The sequence below is a fragment of the Babesia bigemina genome (genome assembly GCF_000981445.1).
Source record: "Babesia bigemina genome assembly Bbig001, chromosome : II".
NCBI lineage: Eukaryota > Apicomplexa > Aconoidasida > Piroplasmida > Babesiidae > Babesia > Babesia bigemina.
Genome location: NC_027217.1, coordinates 2,727,880 through 2,745,000, shown reverse-complemented (window position 1 = coordinate 2,745,000; position 17,121 = coordinate 2,727,880). Strand labels below are relative to the sequence as shown.

General features: G+C 55.4%; 8 protein-coding genes across 8 annotated transcripts; 4 read left to right on the top strand and 4 right to left on the bottom strand.

Annotated features, from left to right (window-relative positions):
- Positions 1-85: 85 nt before the first annotated feature.
- BBBOND_0212120 (hypothetical protein, conserved) lies at positions 86-2,032 on the bottom strand (the record flags this gene model as incomplete). The annotated part of the gene is made up of 1 exon (XM_012912802.1): positions 86-2,032. The coding sequence occupies one exon, from the start codon at positions 2,030-2,032 to the stop codon at positions 86-88; it is 1,947 nt and encodes a 648-aa protein (XP_012768256.1).
- A 464-nt stretch (positions 2,033-2,496) lies between these two features.
- Positions 2,497-4,359, top strand: BBBOND_0212110 (hypothetical protein, conserved; the record flags this gene model as incomplete). The annotated part of the gene is made up of 5 exons (XM_012912801.1): positions 2,497-2,779; positions 2,818-3,185; positions 3,224-3,557; positions 3,596-4,019; positions 4,059-4,359. 5 exons carry the CDS (start codon positions 2,497-2,499, stop codon positions 4,357-4,359), a joined length of 1,710 nt encoding a protein of 569 aa, XP_012768255.1.
- A 159-nt stretch (positions 4,360-4,518) lies between these two features.
- Positions 4,519-6,295, top strand: BBBOND_0212100 (hypothetical protein, conserved; the record flags this gene model as incomplete). The annotated part of the gene is made up of 3 exons (XM_012912800.1): positions 4,519-6,118; positions 6,159-6,230; positions 6,267-6,295. The coding sequence occupies 3 exons, from the start codon at positions 4,519-4,521 to the stop codon at positions 6,293-6,295; spliced, it is 1,701 nt and encodes a 566-aa protein (XP_012768254.1).
- Positions 6,296-6,561: 266 nt separating this feature from the next.
- Positions 6,562-8,654, top strand: BBBOND_0212090 (glucose-6-phosphate isomerase protein, putative; the record flags this gene model as incomplete). The annotated part of the gene is made up of 5 exons (XM_012912799.1): positions 6,562-6,697; positions 6,734-7,215; positions 7,530-7,632; positions 7,670-7,761; positions 7,797-8,654. 5 exons carry the CDS (start codon positions 6,562-6,564, stop codon positions 8,652-8,654), a joined length of 1,671 nt encoding a protein of 556 aa, XP_012768253.1.
- Positions 8,655-8,862: 208 nt separating this feature from the next.
- BBBOND_0212080 (putative serine esterase domain containing protein) lies at positions 8,863-10,482 on the bottom strand (the record flags this gene model as incomplete). Its single annotated transcript, XM_012912798.1, has 1 exon — positions 8,863-10,482. One exon carries the CDS (start codon positions 10,480-10,482, stop codon positions 8,863-8,865), a length of 1,620 nt encoding a protein of 539 aa, XP_012768252.1.
- A 713-nt stretch (positions 10,483-11,195) lies between these two features.
- Positions 11,196-13,493, bottom strand: BBBOND_0212070 (oligosaccharyl transferase STT3 subunit, putative; the record flags this gene model as incomplete). Its single annotated transcript, XM_012912797.1, has 5 exons — positions 11,196-11,588; positions 11,624-11,938; positions 11,976-12,210; positions 12,248-13,238; positions 13,277-13,493. The coding sequence occupies 5 exons, from the start codon at positions 13,491-13,493 to the stop codon at positions 11,196-11,198; spliced, it is 2,151 nt and encodes a 716-aa protein (XP_012768251.1).
- A 503-nt stretch (positions 13,494-13,996) lies between these two features.
- BBBOND_0212060 (WD 40 repeat domain containing protein,putative) lies at positions 13,997-15,795 on the top strand (the record flags this gene model as incomplete). Its single annotated transcript, XM_012912796.1, has 4 exons — positions 13,997-14,035; positions 14,071-14,145; positions 14,186-14,290; positions 14,326-15,795. 4 exons carry the CDS (start codon positions 13,997-13,999, stop codon positions 15,793-15,795), a joined length of 1,689 nt encoding a protein of 562 aa, XP_012768250.1.
- Positions 15,796-16,125: 330 nt separating this feature from the next.
- Positions 16,126-16,819, bottom strand: BBBOND_0212050 (cyclophilin, putative; the record flags this gene model as incomplete). Its single annotated transcript, XM_012912795.1, has 6 exons — positions 16,126-16,232; positions 16,269-16,309; positions 16,348-16,469; positions 16,504-16,612; positions 16,654-16,706; positions 16,742-16,819. 6 exons carry the CDS (start codon positions 16,817-16,819, stop codon positions 16,126-16,128), a joined length of 510 nt encoding a protein of 169 aa, XP_012768249.1.
- Positions 16,820-17,121: the final 302 nt, after the last annotated feature.

Sequence of the window (17,121 nt, the reverse complement as noted above, 5' to 3'; positions counted from 1 at the left end):
GGAGTGAAATGACACGTAAATCAGCACGCCATTCGTAAGAATGGCCGCGGTGTTATATACACAATTAGTAATGTATACTGTCATTTTACGGTTCGTTGGCTGCTGTTGGGGCATCGCGTTGCATTCTTAGCAACCCATCGAGGGTGTCGAACATGGAGTACAGCCTCTCCAGCACTTGGCCCTCTGGTATTACATCGATTCCCTGCATGCGGTGAGGTTGAAACGCAACATGGGCTCTTACCTCATCCGCCAGGAGTTGAGAGTCGTGTCCTTTGCTGATGACGTTGATCCATGGCCTGTGCGGGAACCGCGCTTCAAGCGTGCGATATAGCTTAATCTGGTTGTCTAGCTTCGTCTTGTCGGAAACATCGAAGCAGTATATGACCCCCGACGGCAGGTCCTTGAGCGTGGCATACTGAGGATCATGACTCTCATGTGGTGTAAAACGTACCGTAAGTTTTTCGTAGGGGTTCGTTTTGGGTTTGTCGCGCCACAACAACCCCGGCGTGTCCAAGAGTTGCCCTTCGTCGATGAAGTTGTCGACCCTGTACTGGACGTTGGCCAGATTGAGCGACTTGGTGGTGAAGTTGTAGTCTGCGATCTTGACCTCCTTTTGGGACACTTTGACTGGAGGCGCACTGTTTTCCTGCCACTTTAGCCCCAGCACGTCCGATATAAGCCCCAGTGGGTTGGGCAGCTCCTCTTCAACGTCGATGCTCGTGACGGTGGGCATGGGCAGGTTGCACAACTTCTGGAAAAGCGTGCTCTTCCCGACATTGACGTATCCCACGACGGCCACCACAGGCTTCGCGTTGTTAATGATAGGCAGCTTTCTGAACTGGGTGGCGAACTTGCGGTAGATGTTGATGTACGGCTCCGCCTCCTTGTACGCTTCGTCCAGCTGCAGTATGAACGCCTTGGCCAGAGCGAACGCCTCTCTGCACTTTTTGATGCTTCCGATTTTCGAGTTGAAGTTGTTCGCCCGTGTGACTATGTTTGTCTTGAGCGCCTTTAGCGCCTCCATGAGCTGGTCAAACGGCAGTTTGATCTGCCTTGTGTGGTGCAGCTCGTAAATCGCGGTCATGAGCATTTGGTACTGGAAGGGATGTATATACCGGAGTAGTTGCTCATAAAATGTGGTGACATTTTTGATTTGGTGCGTGATGCTGTGCGCGTACCAATCTACTTTGACCTTGATTTCTCTGAGTACCCTCTTTTTGGTATGTTTTTGCGGCGTGAGTCCGTTGTATACGCCAGCGTACAGCGGCTTTCCGTCATACACAGGCTCCTCCGGCGTGTCGACAGTTTTGATTTTATTTGCGTTGCCCATCGCCAGCTCACTACGCGAGCCAACTTTTCCCTTCACATGTGCCTTCGACCTGACTAGTACACTGGTGGTGTCTCCGATCTGCGGTATGCGCCTGAAGAGCTTTTTGACGTACAAACGCTGCGACAGCAAATTCTTCACCTTGTCTTCGGCCGTAATTAAGCGGAATGGCACAGGTTCGCTGTCATCACTAGCATCTTCTTCGTCAGGTGGAGTTGTGTATGACAGCTCTTGGTCCTGGGTCCCACTCCTGCTTGCCACCGCACCTTCGTTCGTACTATCAGCTGCATATGGTTCACCACCAAATACATCCTGGGGACGAACTGCGGACGGTATCACTGCATCTGGGGAAGTTTCATCAGGAGCGTCGGGGTGTTCGTCGCTTCCATCGAGTAACTCATGGTAGCTTTCCGATTCAGAATCCACCGTGTTCTGCAATTCAGCATTTGTATCACTATAGTAATCTTCATCGGATCCCCATCCGCCGCAGGCCTCTATGAACCTTTGTATTTCAAGTTCCGAGTCTTCCGCTACATCTCCATCCTCGGCGTCAGTGGCACCCAGGTTCAAATCGTCCCTGTGGGCTGGCACGCTGCTCTTGGCTTGGAATCCACCTTTTGAGACGCCACATTGTGACATATAATGCGATGTAGTGCCTCCGAGTGCTCCATCATAGTTTCCTGAACCGATTCGGAACCACGGCATGTGCACTCTGCCTTCGTCTCCCCGGTGTCTAAGCGTTGGATTTTGAGGGTTTAACCCTGCTGCCGTTACGTTTGTGAGCTGATACGCCTGCGCCGTGCTTATTGCGGCCAATATGAGAGGGAGAAGCGGCCACCGGTTTTGGAAGGCTACACATTTTACACAACAGCCGCCGTCCTTCCTCGGCTTCGCGGCGCCTCTCCCATCTCGGCCAGCTTCAACGGCGTCGAGATGTCGCTCAGGCATATACTGATGCCATGATACTCAACGATGAGAATGGCGTGCTGTCTGCGCGTGCTTCTGCGGCGCTGCTGCTGTTATGGTGGCTGCGTTAGTAGGCGATTGCCGCAGCTTCCCTCGCCCACTTGCCACCTAATTTCCGCAAAAGACGTTATCGCATAGACCGCAGTCGTAATGTGTTTATTATCGCACTAATTTCTGCTTTGGCTTCGCCGCTATTTGTCGCGATGAAGCAGCTACAGTCGGTTGGCCGGCCCGTGTCGTCCAGCGCGCTCATGTCGCTGCTGGAGGTATACGACTCGTCCGAATGGCACGAGATCGCCAGCCAAGATCTGCCTGCCTTACCCTCGAAGGCGAAGTCCGCCGGCACAGTGGACAACGCGAAGCTGCTTCGCAGCGGCAAGGAGCTGATGGCAGTGCTTGCTCGTGCGTATTCGCGTCACGTATGCGACACAGACACTGAGAAGGCGTGGATGCGCGCAGTCGCTAAAGACCCCTTCATCCCTCCGGGTTGGTTTGCGCTGCCGCCGTTTCGCAATCGCGTTCAGACAAGAAGAACACCGCGACTCTATGCGACTCGCTGGACGCCATGGCTGTCCTCGCGAGCGAGAGCTGCGCGTTGAACTACAAGTTTATCACCTTGCTGCTGGGCATGTGCCAGAACACGGCGACCCGTGTGATGCTGTGCTCGATGGAGCGTATGCACGCCCTTTTCATGGAGGTGCTGCCGGGGCGAAAACTGCGCTACATCGACCAACTGGACGCCAGCAGACAACGCTATTTGCAGCATCACTTGTTAACGTGGGAGAAAGGCGGCGCCGCAACGTGGGACAGCTTGGAGCCGCTCGCTCGGGTGGTGTTGCATGTGTTGTGTTTCGAGGACTTTCTCAAGGGAGCCTACGCTGCCTTCATCCAGGTACTGTTTTGCGTTGAAAATCGTCACCTGTGTGTCAGCTGGTGACCGATCAGTTGGATGGCGGCCCCCCGTTCGTGCAGCGTAAGATGCTCCATTACGTGCTCGAGATGCTAGCCAAGAAGCCAGAGCAGGAGGGTTTGCTTCTGGACATCCTTGTGGGCCGTCTGTTTTCAAACGACTTGAAGCTTTCCGCGATGGCCTCCGCGAAGTTGACCTCGCTTTTGGAGTGCCACGGTGGAATGAAGGACATCGTCGTTCGCCGTGTGGGCTCGATGCTGCTGGGCTCCATTGGTAAGGTGCACACGACGTTCGCGTCGCACAACGACGCTGCTGCAACCAAGAAGAAAAAGAAGCGTCGATCGAAGGCTTTGCGTAAGTTTCGGTGTATAAGTGGCCACACGTTTTTGCAGCGAGCGAGTTGATTCCCATTTTGCGGAGTATCCATCGCGGGGTTCTGTTTTTGACCGAGATCCACTTCACCCGTAAAGACACGAAGGCCACATCTGAGGCTCTGAAGTGCTACATGTGCGTGCTGTCGTTCATTTTCAAACCGTCCACTGGCGACAAGCGGTCCCGCCTGCTTCCCACGTACGAGTACGATGAGTTTTCGCGCATCATCCGCTGCATCTCCAGCGGCCTAGAGCGCTGCATCAGCTTGGTGCGTCATCGCGAGGGCAGTTTCGACATCTTTGACTACGGCTCTGGGGAAGGCGATGCGTCCCGCGAGTCGATGGAGAAGAGCATCGCATCACTGTTCCGCGCTGCGCGTAAACCCATCTCCTGCTCCACTAACATCGGTCTGCTGTCGCTGATTGCCCAGATCCAACGTTCAGAGTACGTGATTTGTGCATTTCACCGTTCATCTTGTACCAGGGATCGTTTCTACAACCTGCTGTACGAGCGCATACTTGACATTCGCATGTACGCGGCGGTAAACCGTCGAGCGCTGCTAACGCTGGCTGCCAATTGCATGTCAAACGACAAGGATACCTGTCGTGTGGCGGCTTTCGTGAAACGTCTGCTTCAGGTTTGTTGCATCTTGGGTTGTCGCTCACATTCGTCAGGTTGCGTCGTGTATTGTGGGCGCCGGGGTGTGCACGGTCATCTCCCGAATATGCCGCGGCGCAATATGCGCAAATACACCGCTTCATGCGATGATAAGGGCTGCGGGTGATGACTCCTACAATCCGAAGAATCCAGACCCCAGCGCTAGTGAGGTAAGCGTATTTACCTGTTCCTTCTACATAGTCATTAGGCTGACAAATCGCATCTGTGGGAGCGCCATCTGAATAGCCTGTCGTACCACCCCACGGTGGCTGCCGAGTGTCGTAACATGCTCAAAGGCCTCCCCGACGGCGTGGTTAATTTCGAGGCGCCGAGCCTTTTCGAGGAGCTGGGGGCAGTGTCCGGCCAGCTCAGCACCGGTGACTTTGCGTATACGCAGCGATCTTATTGGACGTCGAACCGCAAGGCGTTGCCGCACCAGGAGGTGTTCAAGCAGTTTTTCCTGCACTGCGCGTCATGCGACGTCTCTAAGGTGAAGCGCAAGGACCGGAGGTCTGACGAAGTCGACGACATTGACGCAAGCGACGAAGAGGAGGAGTTGCGCGATGTCGACGGCATGAGCGATGAGTCAGGGTTTGGCGATGAGCGCATGTCGGACGATGTATCGGACTCGGAGGAGTTCGACGAGGTTTCAGATTCCGATGGCGAGTTTGATGACACATCAGATCCAGAGGAGTTTGACGAGATTTCAGAATCTGAAGATGAATTTGGTAAAGTCGCCGGTTCCGATGAAGAGATGGATGCAGTTTCTGGTTCTGATGAGGAGATGGATGCAGTTTCTGGTTCTGATGAGGAGATGGATGATGTTTCTGGTTCTGATGAGGAGATGGATGAAGTTGCTGGATCTGATGAAGATATGGATGAAGTTTCTGGTTCTGATGAGGAGATGGATGAAGTTGCTGGATCTGGTGAGGACTTGGGCGAAGCGTATGATATAGATGAAGAGATGGATGAACTGTCGGATTTCGATGATATGGATGACTCATCCGATTCTGACGAAGAAATGGGTGAAATGTCTGATTCCGAGGGTGGCAATGTGGGAAGCGCATCGTCAGATGAGTCCGAGGTCGATGAGACCCCTGTCAGCAAACTGAAGACCCCTAAGGCAAAGGTGCAGCCATCTAAGGTGGTGAGTGCGACTAAACGTGATGCGAAGGCCGCAACTAAAAAACCTTCCAAATCTAAAACGAAGGAAAAGAAGGCTAGTAAGAAGTCGGCAGCGAAATCGGAGGCACACAAGAGCCTGAAACCCAAGGCGCCGGAAGTGAAAGGCGCTGCAGCCAAGCCCGTCAAAGCAGATGCAGCAAAGAGCAAGGAACCTAAAGCGGTCGAGCCAGTTGCAAAGAAACAGAAGAAGAAACAGGCTAAAGTGAGGTTCGCGGATGACGTTGTGGATAAGACAAGCAAGCAGTCGGTGGGTAAACGGGCCACCGTAACCGCGGCCACGCCATCTAGCAAGAAGCAGGGCAAACAGGTTGCAGAGAGTGTTCCAAAGGACACGCCGCACCCCAAAAAGCTAAAGGAGAAGGGTAAACAGGTTGCAGAGAGTGTTCCAAAGGACACGCCGCACCCCAAAAAGCTAAAGGAGAAGGGCAAACAGGTTGCAGAGAGTGTTCCAAAGGACACGCCGCACCCCAAAAAGCTAAAGGAGAAGGGCAAACAGGTTGCTGAGAGTGTTCCAAAGGACACGCCGCACCGCAAAAAGCTAAAGGAAAAGGGCAAGAAGAAGGGGACCGCGTCGACTGTCCCGTCCAAGGCCAAGTCGCCGCGTGGAAGGGACTCATCCACGGAGCCCATGCCCATAGTGGTGGAGAGCAAGCGGCAGAAACGCAAGCGTGAAGCACGCGAACGCGAGGAAGCGCATCCGGGTGAGTGCTTGTTTTCTATACGTGCACATCTCTGTATTAGACTACGAGAGGCGCAAGAAGGTATCCCTGCTGCTGCAGAAGGCCACGAAAGGAAGCTTCGCCGACATTTCAGGTTAGTTATAGGCGTGATAGCCATCAGCGTATTCAGACATCCCCGGAATGGACGAGTTCCTCTGAGAGTGTGTGCCGCGGTCTGGCGCTGGAAAAAGCATCGTCGCCTGCGCGCCTCTTCGGATATTCACCGATACAGCGCCTAAGGCTACACACCGACTATGTGTATGGGTACACTGGCGCTTTGACGTGCCGATAGCTCTCTGGTCGAGGTGTGTGCTCCATGGGGTCGCGTTACGGTGAACTAGGTTCGCTTGTTTCCCGCCCATAATACCAATTACATCTCCTAATTCTTTCTTTACACACTCGGGTTCTGCTTCGTGGTTGGCACAATGCTGTCTAATAAACTTGAGGAATCCGCGGTATTCAAGTCGCTGCTTTCCTCGTCTAGCGCCGCGAAAAATGCGGATTTGGCCGCGCTTCTGCGCGACCGTTCGCGCTGTGACCGTCTAATCAAGAGCTACAAAGGTGTGTAAAGTCAGTTCGCTTGCTCATACGTGCCAGGGGTAACTTTGGACCTCTCCAGGCAGCTGATAGATTCCGCGACGTTAGACGCCCTGCTATCTCTCTGCCATGAGATGAATGTGCCCAAGAAGATCGAAATGCTGTTCAGTGGAGGAATTTTGAATGGCACTGAGGGTCGTTCCGTGTTGCACAGCGCACTGCGTGCTGCTCGTGGCACGTCCTTAACTGTGGACGGCAGCGACGTGGTCGCCGACGTTTACAGCGTGCTGGACAGCATCAAGGAGTTTTCCAACCGTGTCCGCAAAGGTTCTATTGTCGCCTCGGACGGGAAGCCGTTCGACTCCCTGCTTTGCATTGGCATTGGCGGTTCCTACCTCGGTATCGCATTCGCTGCGCAGGCGTTCATGGCCTCGTCGTCGGCACGTCGTGAATGCGAGGGACGCAAAATTCGCTTCCTGGCCAATGTGGACCCGGCTGGTTTTCGTATCGCGACTGAGGGCCTCGACGCCAACAGGACGATGGTGCGTGCCACTTCATATACTGTTGCGTGACACGCGTATTAAAACCTGTGTGTTCCACGGAGATGCATGCCATCTGCCGTTTTTTTGCACAGGGAAACTAAAGGTTGCGGCGTTGCTTGTTAGCTCTCTATGTGCTGAGCTGCGTCGCTGCAATCGACATACCGCCACCCCGTTGTGCCCATGTGTGACCGTCAGGAGTAAATGTGCATCTCTATGTGTGGTTTGCGGCGTAGTCATGCTGATGTGTTTGTGCATAATTCATTGTGTCGATCCTGTGAATCACTGAGTATATTCGGTGTCTCATCCCTTCCCAGGTAATCGTAATTTCGAAGACGTTCACTACTGCCGAGACCATGAAGAATGCAGTGGTAGCTCGCGACTGGCTCCAGTCTAACATCGCCGACCCGTCCAAATTTGGTGAGTTGTTAGCTTGTGCCCCCGTCAGTTTGCGCAGGCGACCACCTCTGCGCCATCAGCACCAACCTCAAGTTGACCAAGGACTTCGGCATTGACGATTCGCACGTCTTCGGCTTCTGGGACTGGGTGGTATGTTTTTGATGTGTAGCAGTCAGCTTTGTTAGGGTGGCCGATTCAGCGTATCTTCCGCTGTCGGCATGCTCCCACTCGCCATCCACTTCGGTTTCGACATCGCTGAGCAATTCTTGTCTGGCGCTCGCATGATGGACGAGCACTTCCGCCAGACGCCCCTCGACGACAACATGCCCGTGCTTCTCGCCCTGGCCAGCTTCTACAACTCCACGGTGCTCGGCCTGGACTGCGTCGCCCTTCTGCCGTACAGCGAGGACCTGTGCCTGTTTCCGCGCTACATCCAGCAACTCTGCATGGAAAGCAACGGCAAATCGGTGCGCATGAACGGTGACAAGTTGAGCTATGGTACTGGCGAGATCTATTTCGGTGAGAGCGGCACCAACGGCCAGCACAGCTTCTACCAGCTGCTGCACCAGGGCCGCGTGGTCCCCTCGGAGTTCATCGGTTTCATCCGAAGCGACAACCGCGACGTGGCTGAGAACGGCGTGACGTTCCACGAGGAGCTGATGGCCAACTTCTTCGCGCAGCCCGACGCGCTTGCGTACGGCAGGACCCCAGCGCAACTGCAGGCTGCGGGATGCAGTGCCCACCTGGTGGCGCACAAGGCCTGCAGCGGCAACCGCCCCTCTGCGGTGATGCTGTTCGAGGAAGCCACTCCCTACACCGTCGGCGCCCTGGTCGCGCTCTACGAGCACCGCGTGGCCGTGCAGGGCTTCCTTTGGGGCATCAACTCGTTCGACCAGATGGGCGTCGAGCTTGGCAAGGTGCTCGCCAGCGACATCCGCGGCTACTTCAAGGCCAGGCACTCCGACTGGGCCTCGGTGGAGAAGGAAGGGCAGATTTCGTACTCCACGACGAAACTGCTTTCGCTCTTCGCGGGTTCCGCCTAAGCCGCTTGTAACCCGGAGTTGTGCACCAGGGGGTCGTGCAGACGAGATTTAAGGCCGTAATAGCGGCAAACTGTGTTACCGCTGCAAAATGCGCGAAGTCTGGAAGCTGCACTTGTCAGCGCCCCTTACTTTTAACGCTCCCGCAAAGGAAAGAATGACTCAGACAATTAAGAATTTATGTTATCTGTATGATTACATGGACAGCATTTTAGGCTACGAAACGGGCGGCGGCGTGGGTCAGGACCTTGTTGGTGAGCTTGTCGTAAGCTTGGATATCCATGGGGGTTACGATGCTTTTGTGTGGCATGCACATGATGGGCATATATACGGCGAACTTGTAGGGCGTGAGTTCCCACAGAGCCGTCAGCAGCACCTCCTGGTAGAGCAGGTCGGTCTTGCCGAGCAGCCTTCCCATGAGCTTGTCGGAGGCCTTGACCACGATGTCGGATATGATCTTCGTGAAGGTGTTGATGTCCTCCTCGGAAAGGACCTGGCGGCAAACGGCGTCGTCGTCGCCCTCCACAATTGGCTTGTCCGAGTCGAACAGCAACTTGTTGACGTGGGAAGTCTTGAGGATGACCTTGGCGACCCTCGCGTAGAAGGCCTTAACCAGTTTGTCGACGGCCTCCTCCCTGTTCACCGCCGACTCCACGCCGTCACCAACGTCGTCCTCTGGCCTCGGACCATCGTACTTGGACATGAGGTCAAGAATTGCGTGCGGCTCGCCGGGGTTTTCTTCGCCAATTTTGGTGAAGGCCTTGATCATCGTGGAGTTGATCCTGTACCTCGGCAGGAGCATGGAGGTGCGCGGCGCGACCAGGTGATCGCCCCAGAGGTTTCCGTAGACTATCATGTTCTGGAACTTCTTCAAGCCCTCCAGGCCCTCCTTGCTGACCAGCAGCAGGAGGTCCACCGACTGGTTGTCCAGTTCGTCGATAGACTTGGAGCCAGCAAGGCTGATGACCTTCCTGAAGGCTGCATTGTTCTCGTAGATACCGGAATGCGGGGACGCGAAACTGATGTAGTTGCACCACTGGATCTCCGGCGGCTCGTACGGCCCTGCTGGTGTGTCATGTTGTACCTCGGGCGCACCTTCCTTCTTCTCTTCGTCTGGCGTGGGCTCCTTCGGCAAGTACACTCCGGGGGTTTTCCGGTGGTAGTAGAACAGCCACGTGCGCAGAATGATGCCTCCGAACGAGTGCCCGATGACACTGAGCTTGATCTTTTTGGGTATCTTGGCGAACAGCTCGAGCAGCTCTGACGAGTACATCTGGAGCACGAGCTCCAGTCCGACGAGACTTTTGCCGGCGATCTTGTGGGGGAAGTAGATGAACAGATTGGGGTAGTTGCTCATCAACGCCTGCGCGACGTACGCCATGCAGAAGGGCTCGGCGATGACGCCGTGCATGAGAATGACGTAGTGGCTGCGATAGTCTTCACCCATACATTTTGTGCAGTGGCACTTGGCCTTCCTGGAGAAGAAGCAGTGGCAGTCTGAGCACATACGGATGCTCTCCGGCATGGCGAACAGGTCGGCCTGCACCTCGGTGCTGTGCTCCATATCGAGTGGAATATCGACGAATGCGTTGCCTAGGAACTTCACGATCTCCATCACCTTCGAGGAGACAATCGAGGCCAATGCCTGCGCTCGGTTCTTCTCCTTGACCACCTGGTCGCTGATGACCTGCCAGAAGGCCTTGGCTTCTTCGATGTGCGCGGCATCATGGTAGACATCACCCTCGTCAGCAAAGCAGGTCTTTTCACTATGCTTCACCCTGCAGTGGTAGCAGAGGCAAGCCGACTGCTGCTTGGTATCCTTGCTGCTCATCGTGCCTTTCAGTGCCCGGAGTGCTGGTCCGATTACGTGTTTCACGCTAGTGTTGATTTCCACCGAGGTGGGCCGAGGTAAGCCTGCACCCCCGAAGAGTAGAAATGGTTTAAACTTTTTAACCCTCAATTTGAATTGCAGCGTGAGGGACGCGGAAGTCTTGAGGAGTTTTGGTCCCTCTTCCTAAGTCTCCCTTGGTGATTGGCTTATTTTTAGAGCCTAATGGCTGCACGTTTCCACGGGGTCAAGACCTGTTTAGGGACTTGATTGGGTATTCACACACGAGTCAATCGTCCGTAACTCGTATGTGCACGTTGCGTCGCGTCTGTTGCAGGCTTCAACAAAGATCCGCACGCAGTAGCACTTGTATCACGAGTTTTGTTTTCTTAATGCAGTAATGTATAGCTCCACTGCCTACCAGCACCGTATTTCTTTCGTAGCCACGGGTCGTCGCGAATAGAGCTCCGTCCGCGCCGATCACCGATTTAGACGTTGAACGTCTGATGGCGTCCAGTAACTCTGGCGAAAAGGAAGACACGAAATTAGCTGCAGTGACTCATGGTGAGCGGGTCCATCCGCCTAGTGCGCTCCGGAAGGCTCGTGCTATGGGGGATAGCGCGGACCATCCGAGTTTGCTGTCGCCGCATTCGCGCCTTTCAAATGGTGTGATGCCACTAGATGAAACGATAGTGATGCAAAAGCGCTGTCTACCGCTAGAATCCGCTGTCCTGCTCGACCTCGCCGTTCACACGGTACACTCTGACTACCCAGTTTTCAGACGTCATGACTTCCGTGAAGTGAGTCAGTTCTATGGGCTCATTGGGCAATGGTTTGCCTCGTACGTTGTCGTTCGCCGCCACCTGCAATACTCCGTGGTAACATAGCTTGTAGAGCAGTGTGCGCCTCCAGTATTTTTCTCCCTGCTCACCCTTGAATCTGGAGTGATGCACCTGTGGGAACTCCGTCGAAGCGATCCGTGTCATCCAGCCGAACTTGCTAACGTCGTCCGTGGCGTACTTAGCGACTCCGCCGTACACCACCATCACGTAATGCACATTAAGGTCCCGCAGCATCCTATGTGCATGCTCCTCCTCTGACGCGAATATCTGAGACAGTTGCTGCAAATCGCTTCGTAACCTACCATCGCCGTGAGTGCAATCTGGTGGTAGTTTGACGTGTTGTTGTCGGTGAGGACGGTGCGGTTGGCCATCTGTCGCAGCTGGTAGCCGTAGTCCCACCATGCCATGACCACCGCGTCCCGTGGCGTGTTGTGTCTAATCCAGCTGTATGCATCCCTGAAATCGTCGGCTACAAGTCTCTCTCCGTTTTGAGAGCGCCAGGACGCGACTACATTGGGGTTTGAGTATATCGTGGATGCCACCCATGTGCAATGTGTGACGTAACTCATCATGATGACGCCGGTAACGACCGTCAACGCTACGGAAGCGGCGCGATTCTGCATCACCATATGTACGAGCATAGCGTGCTGATACCTTTCTGTTGAGCGCGCACCCCTCCATTGTGTAGGATAACCCCAATCCGCTGAGTATTGCAGCTGCCGGGGCGAATATGAGCCCCAACCTCACCATGGCCGATGCGAAATACGAAGACACCACTCCATATATGGCGAGCGCGAGGTACCCTATCTCTATCCCGTTTTTGAAGCAGGCCAAGAGCCCGATCGGGTTGTAGATGAGTGTGACCCAGAAGTCGAGCACCATGCTCTTCCTGAAAACCCCCATGAACCGGAGGCACTCGTGCTTACCATTTGGTGGGCTGGTGCTCCGATATAGACGCGACGAGCGGATTCGCGGACGTGGCGTTGCCTGGCTTGAGGAGTGCGAGCAGCCTGGCTGTGAGTGAGGACTCGCTCTCGTGATATCTCCCGACTAATATGAGCCAGACGGCGGCCGCCGCTGGACCCAGCGCGATAGCCCAGTTGAATCTCGCGCGCTCATTAGCACTCTCCACCCCGTCTACTGCTTCCTTTGCGCCGTGCGTCCCCTCCCCCCGATTGGTGGCAGGCGGTTGCTCTCCGTTCCCGACGTTGGCAGGCCGACATCTAAGCCACCGTTTCGTGGTGTAAGAAACGCTGAGTGTTGTGATTGCCAGAGAGAAGACTATGTGTGGCAGCCTCATTTCCATGGTGCCGAGGACGGCATTTGATATCATGGGAACAGAGAAGCAGAGCGCAACGGTCAGAGCGTGGTAGACGATGTACACGGCGCATACGCTCTCGGCGCTAGCCCGCAGCAGCACTGCTGCCAACGTGAAGGCGGCTATGGCGTTCACCACGAAAACGTATCCACCCCACGATAGCGCCATGAGGAACGTGGTCACTGCCGCCCCCGCCGACCTCGCTATCGATGCGTCGCGCACCGCCCGCAACCATGCGTAAAGCGACATCACCATGAGCATGATGGCCACTGCTTCGTTGTCGAAGGCGCCTGCGGTGCGTGAGTTGTGTTGGTCCGCTGGTTGCGTACCTGCCGTTGTGCGTGACACCAGCGCCGGCATGGGCCCGACGAAGAACGCGCTGGTGACGGCAACGCACTCATTATGCGATATTTCCTTTGCCAGGAGGTACACTGCATACACCGTGCCAGCGCTGAGAACAGCGGGCAGGAAGACACAGACTGTCTTGAGGTCAACGTCTACGCCGATGTACTGCAGCGCTTGATGGGCGGCGTAGGCTGCGAGCATGAGTCCAGGGTAGACAGTCTGTCCCACCGCCCGGCCGAACGGGTACCAGCTGCCTGAGCGCGTCTGTGGATCTCCGGGCCGGTTCACCCACCATCGTCGAACGACTTCCAGAAGTTGCGTAGGCCGTGTCTAAGCATGAACTTGGCGCACTGGTAGTTGAAATAGGGGTCGTATTCGTGCAGCACCACCTCATGCTTAACTGCTGAGAAAAGGCGCAGCAGGAATCCTTGCAGCGCTATGAGAGCGAGCAAGGTACGGGAGTCGGTGGCCCATGGTGGCGCGATCCGCGAGCGCCGATCCTCGCTCATGGCGTGCCACTACGCCGTTACGGCCATAATTACACGCATTATGCGTATATCGAAAGGCGGGACGCCACACATCTACCGATTCAGGCCGTTTTCCACTGCCGTATCGGATGTTAGTGTTACTCAGGTACCGCCAGCATCGGCTCTTATTCACCCATACGTTAGACAGCAGCAGCGTAACGAGGATGCAGACCCGCAGGTACACTAAATTACGGGAAGAATCTTCGCACAGTTCGGTGCTGCGATTTTCCACGTCCCCCGTTTTCCTCTTGGGGACAGGTTGAGCAACGCGTCGGAATTTTCGTGCCACCTGCTCGCCTGTGTTGTTCGACACTCACATTTTAAAAAGATTGAAATAACGGATATTAACACCTGCCAGTATTGACCGGGTTTTAGGTGTAACCTTGGACAGCGCTTTTGATTTCGCGCTGCGGCGCTATTTGCGCCTTTCGTCGGCCTAAAATTACGCCGGACACGACGTAATTGGCATCTGTAGTTTTGTCACGATGGGTACCGTCAAGCTGCTGTCGTACCCCGTCTACTCGGTAGGTGTTGCGCGTGGCCTCTTGACACGGCGCAGATGGCGACGGATGGGCGATACCTCGTCACCTCCGGCGGCGGAGGCGGGAAGGAGTACGGCATCAAGGACTGCGTGGTATGTTCAGTTAGTCCACACTCTATATGTGTTTTTTCAGGAGTTCCACAAGGTAACTTGCGCCGGAAGGAGGACCGATATGAGCCTGGCGGCCTCCAGCAATGACAAACTGGGCATTTTGGACACTGTACAGCACATCCCAATGGTGAGCGCTCGTCGTGTGGCATCTTAATATCGCAGCATGACCTGTGGATGGGTGCGTGTGGCCAGAGCACCGTGTTCTTCACGACCTGCCAAACGAGGGGCGTGCGTATCTACGGGCGCGTGATAGTCGCTCGGAGCAAGGACGAACCGCAGCAGACGGCAGCTCGTTTCTGCGCAGGCGTGGATATGTTTGTCACTGGAAACAGCGACGGAACAGTTCGCATTTGGGGTCTGACCGACAGCTTCCTCGAGAAGGTGGCAGAGATGGAGGACGACCCGGACAGCAACAAGCACCCGCCACTCGGGTACACTGACGACTTAGTGCTTACGTACGACGTCACGCCAGGGGACGCGGAATACGGCATGTCCCCAATGAACAGTGACAGCCCAGAGTCACGTCCTTCGGCGATGCCGGATGATTCCACATCCGGTTTCGCCCTGTCGACGCCCGGCGAATTGACTGGACTCAACGAATCCAACCCGTCGACTGGAATCGTTGGTGATTCTGCTGTTGACCACGACCTGGTGTGCTCGTCGTTGGAGTCCGCCGCGCCCATGGAAGGTGCCGCCTCGGCATCCGCCGATATCTCGAGGAGTGACACATCATCCGGAGACGTGTCCTCAATCACCGGCGAAAGCTCTATCGTACTTGATTCGAATTCCGTTGGGGGTGAAAACGAGGAAAACAACCCATCTGAGGCAGATGAACGGAGGCCGACGGAGGAGTCGGGTATAGCTGATGGGCGCCCCTTGCTCTCCGAGGGTGGCAGTGCTGGCAGACCGAGCACGTCATCGGAAGGAACGCCGAGCAGAACCGATCAGACCGATTTTTACACGGACTCCGACACTCCGCACCGCCACTGCGACAGCCCGCATCCGAGCAACGTGGCTCTGAAGCTGGTGGAGTACAAGTGCCACGACAACGAGATCACCGATTGTGACATTGCCCACGACGGTAAGATGGCGCTGTCGATCTCACGCGAGCAGATGGTGTTTTACCAGCTGTCGCCACCCAAATTCCTGTGCAAGCGCCGCAGTTCCATGCGGTTCAAGTTCGGCCGGTTCGTCAACTCCAACTGCCGCGACGGGCATTACCAGATGCTGACTGTGGAGTGGGAGCCCCGTAAACCCACGGACTGCGTCGTCAGCATGTGGCGCTACAATGCCGAGTCGGGCAACTTGATGCTCGTGAAAAGCGCGAGCGTCGGCAGGGCCGCCTGCAGTTGCATGTCCTTGGGTGTGGACGACAGACACTTCGCCCTGGGGTTCGGCACTGGTGCCGTCGGCGTGTACACCACGCGTTCGCTGCAGTGCGTCATGCTGGAGCAGCGGCACCAGCTGCCGGTGACGGACGTCGTGTTTTTAGAGGACAAGCTGGCGTCCAGTGGCGCCGATTTTTACGTCATCATCAAGAGCTTTAAGCGGTGGCCGCTGGCCGTGGTGCTTATGGCCCTAGTACCGATACTCGCGTACATTGTGCACATTTTGCGCCAGCGCATTTTTTAATGTGATATATTTTGTAAAGCGCTGCGTGGCTACCTTTCCAACGCCCGTGTCGTTTGCAGTGTACCCGGATATGGTGTGATTCCGCATCAGGATCCGTAATTGATCAGCAACGTGTGTTAGCGTGTTCACATGATGCATCCGTGGGATGGTGCAACACGAGGTAGACGTGCAATACGGTTACCATGGACTACGCACATCACGACTAGCAGAAGGACGCCGTCTCACTCATTAGTGCGATGACCATTAGCTGAAAAGTTTGTGTTGAGAGGGGATTCTGTGGCACGTGCCAGCAGCGTAGTTGGCAGCCGACCCGGCATGCATCAACTTGTTTCACTTCGTCTCCTCCGAAGCTTCACTCTCTGCGATTGGGTTGGCGTGGATAGTGACTTTCTGTATGGTAATAGGGTTGGTCGGCCGATACTTCTCGCCAACGGGTTCTGCACGCATTGCGGTTGCATGATGTCTAAACTCACCGCTCTCCATCTTGGCCAGCGCATCCATCCCATCTATAACCCTGCATACATGTTACCACTCTATTCAGCTTGCAGCTACCTTCCGAAGACGGTGTAGGCGCCGTTGAGCTGGGGCTGCTTGGCATACGTGATGAAGAACTGCGAGCCGTTTGTATTAGGCTTTCCCAGGTTTGCCATGGACACAACGCCCCTCTTGTCATGCTGCGCGACGTTAAAGGCCTCTGCTACTGCGTACCTTGAGGTGGCCGACTATCTCGTCCTCGAAGAGTCCGCCATAGATGCTCTCGCCGCCCTTCCCCTTGCCGGTGGGATCTCCGCCCTGGACGAGGAATCCCTTTATATTCCTGCACCAAATTGACGCCAATACGCTGTCTAATCGGACTACCTGTGGAATGTTAGCCCTGTGTAGTAATCCGATGCGCAGAGCGCCAGGAAGTTCTGCAGGCTGTTGGCTTAAAACGGCCGGCTCTAACCTTGCACGTTTTCGGTGTCTCGCGACAATGCAGCTCTAGCTTGATGTCTCCGTGCGATGTGTGCAGCGTTACTGCCATCGTGGCGAGTTCGACTGCCGTCGTCGCGCTGCGTGATCCACGCTGTACTGATGTGGTGAGCGATTGGCGACACTTCCGGTATGTCTTCCACAGACGACGCGGTTGAGAAATTCAGGATTCGTGCTCTGCAATCCTTGGAGCTGACTGAGCTGCTGCGGAGCGACGAAGTGGACCTCATCTGCCGTATCTGCACCTGCCTGAACGAGCCGAATGTGAAACTGATCGAGCGCGTGGTCCATCGTAAGGGTGTGGACTTCTGCCAGCAGCTGCTGGACGACACGCTCGTAGGTGTAGGCTGTACT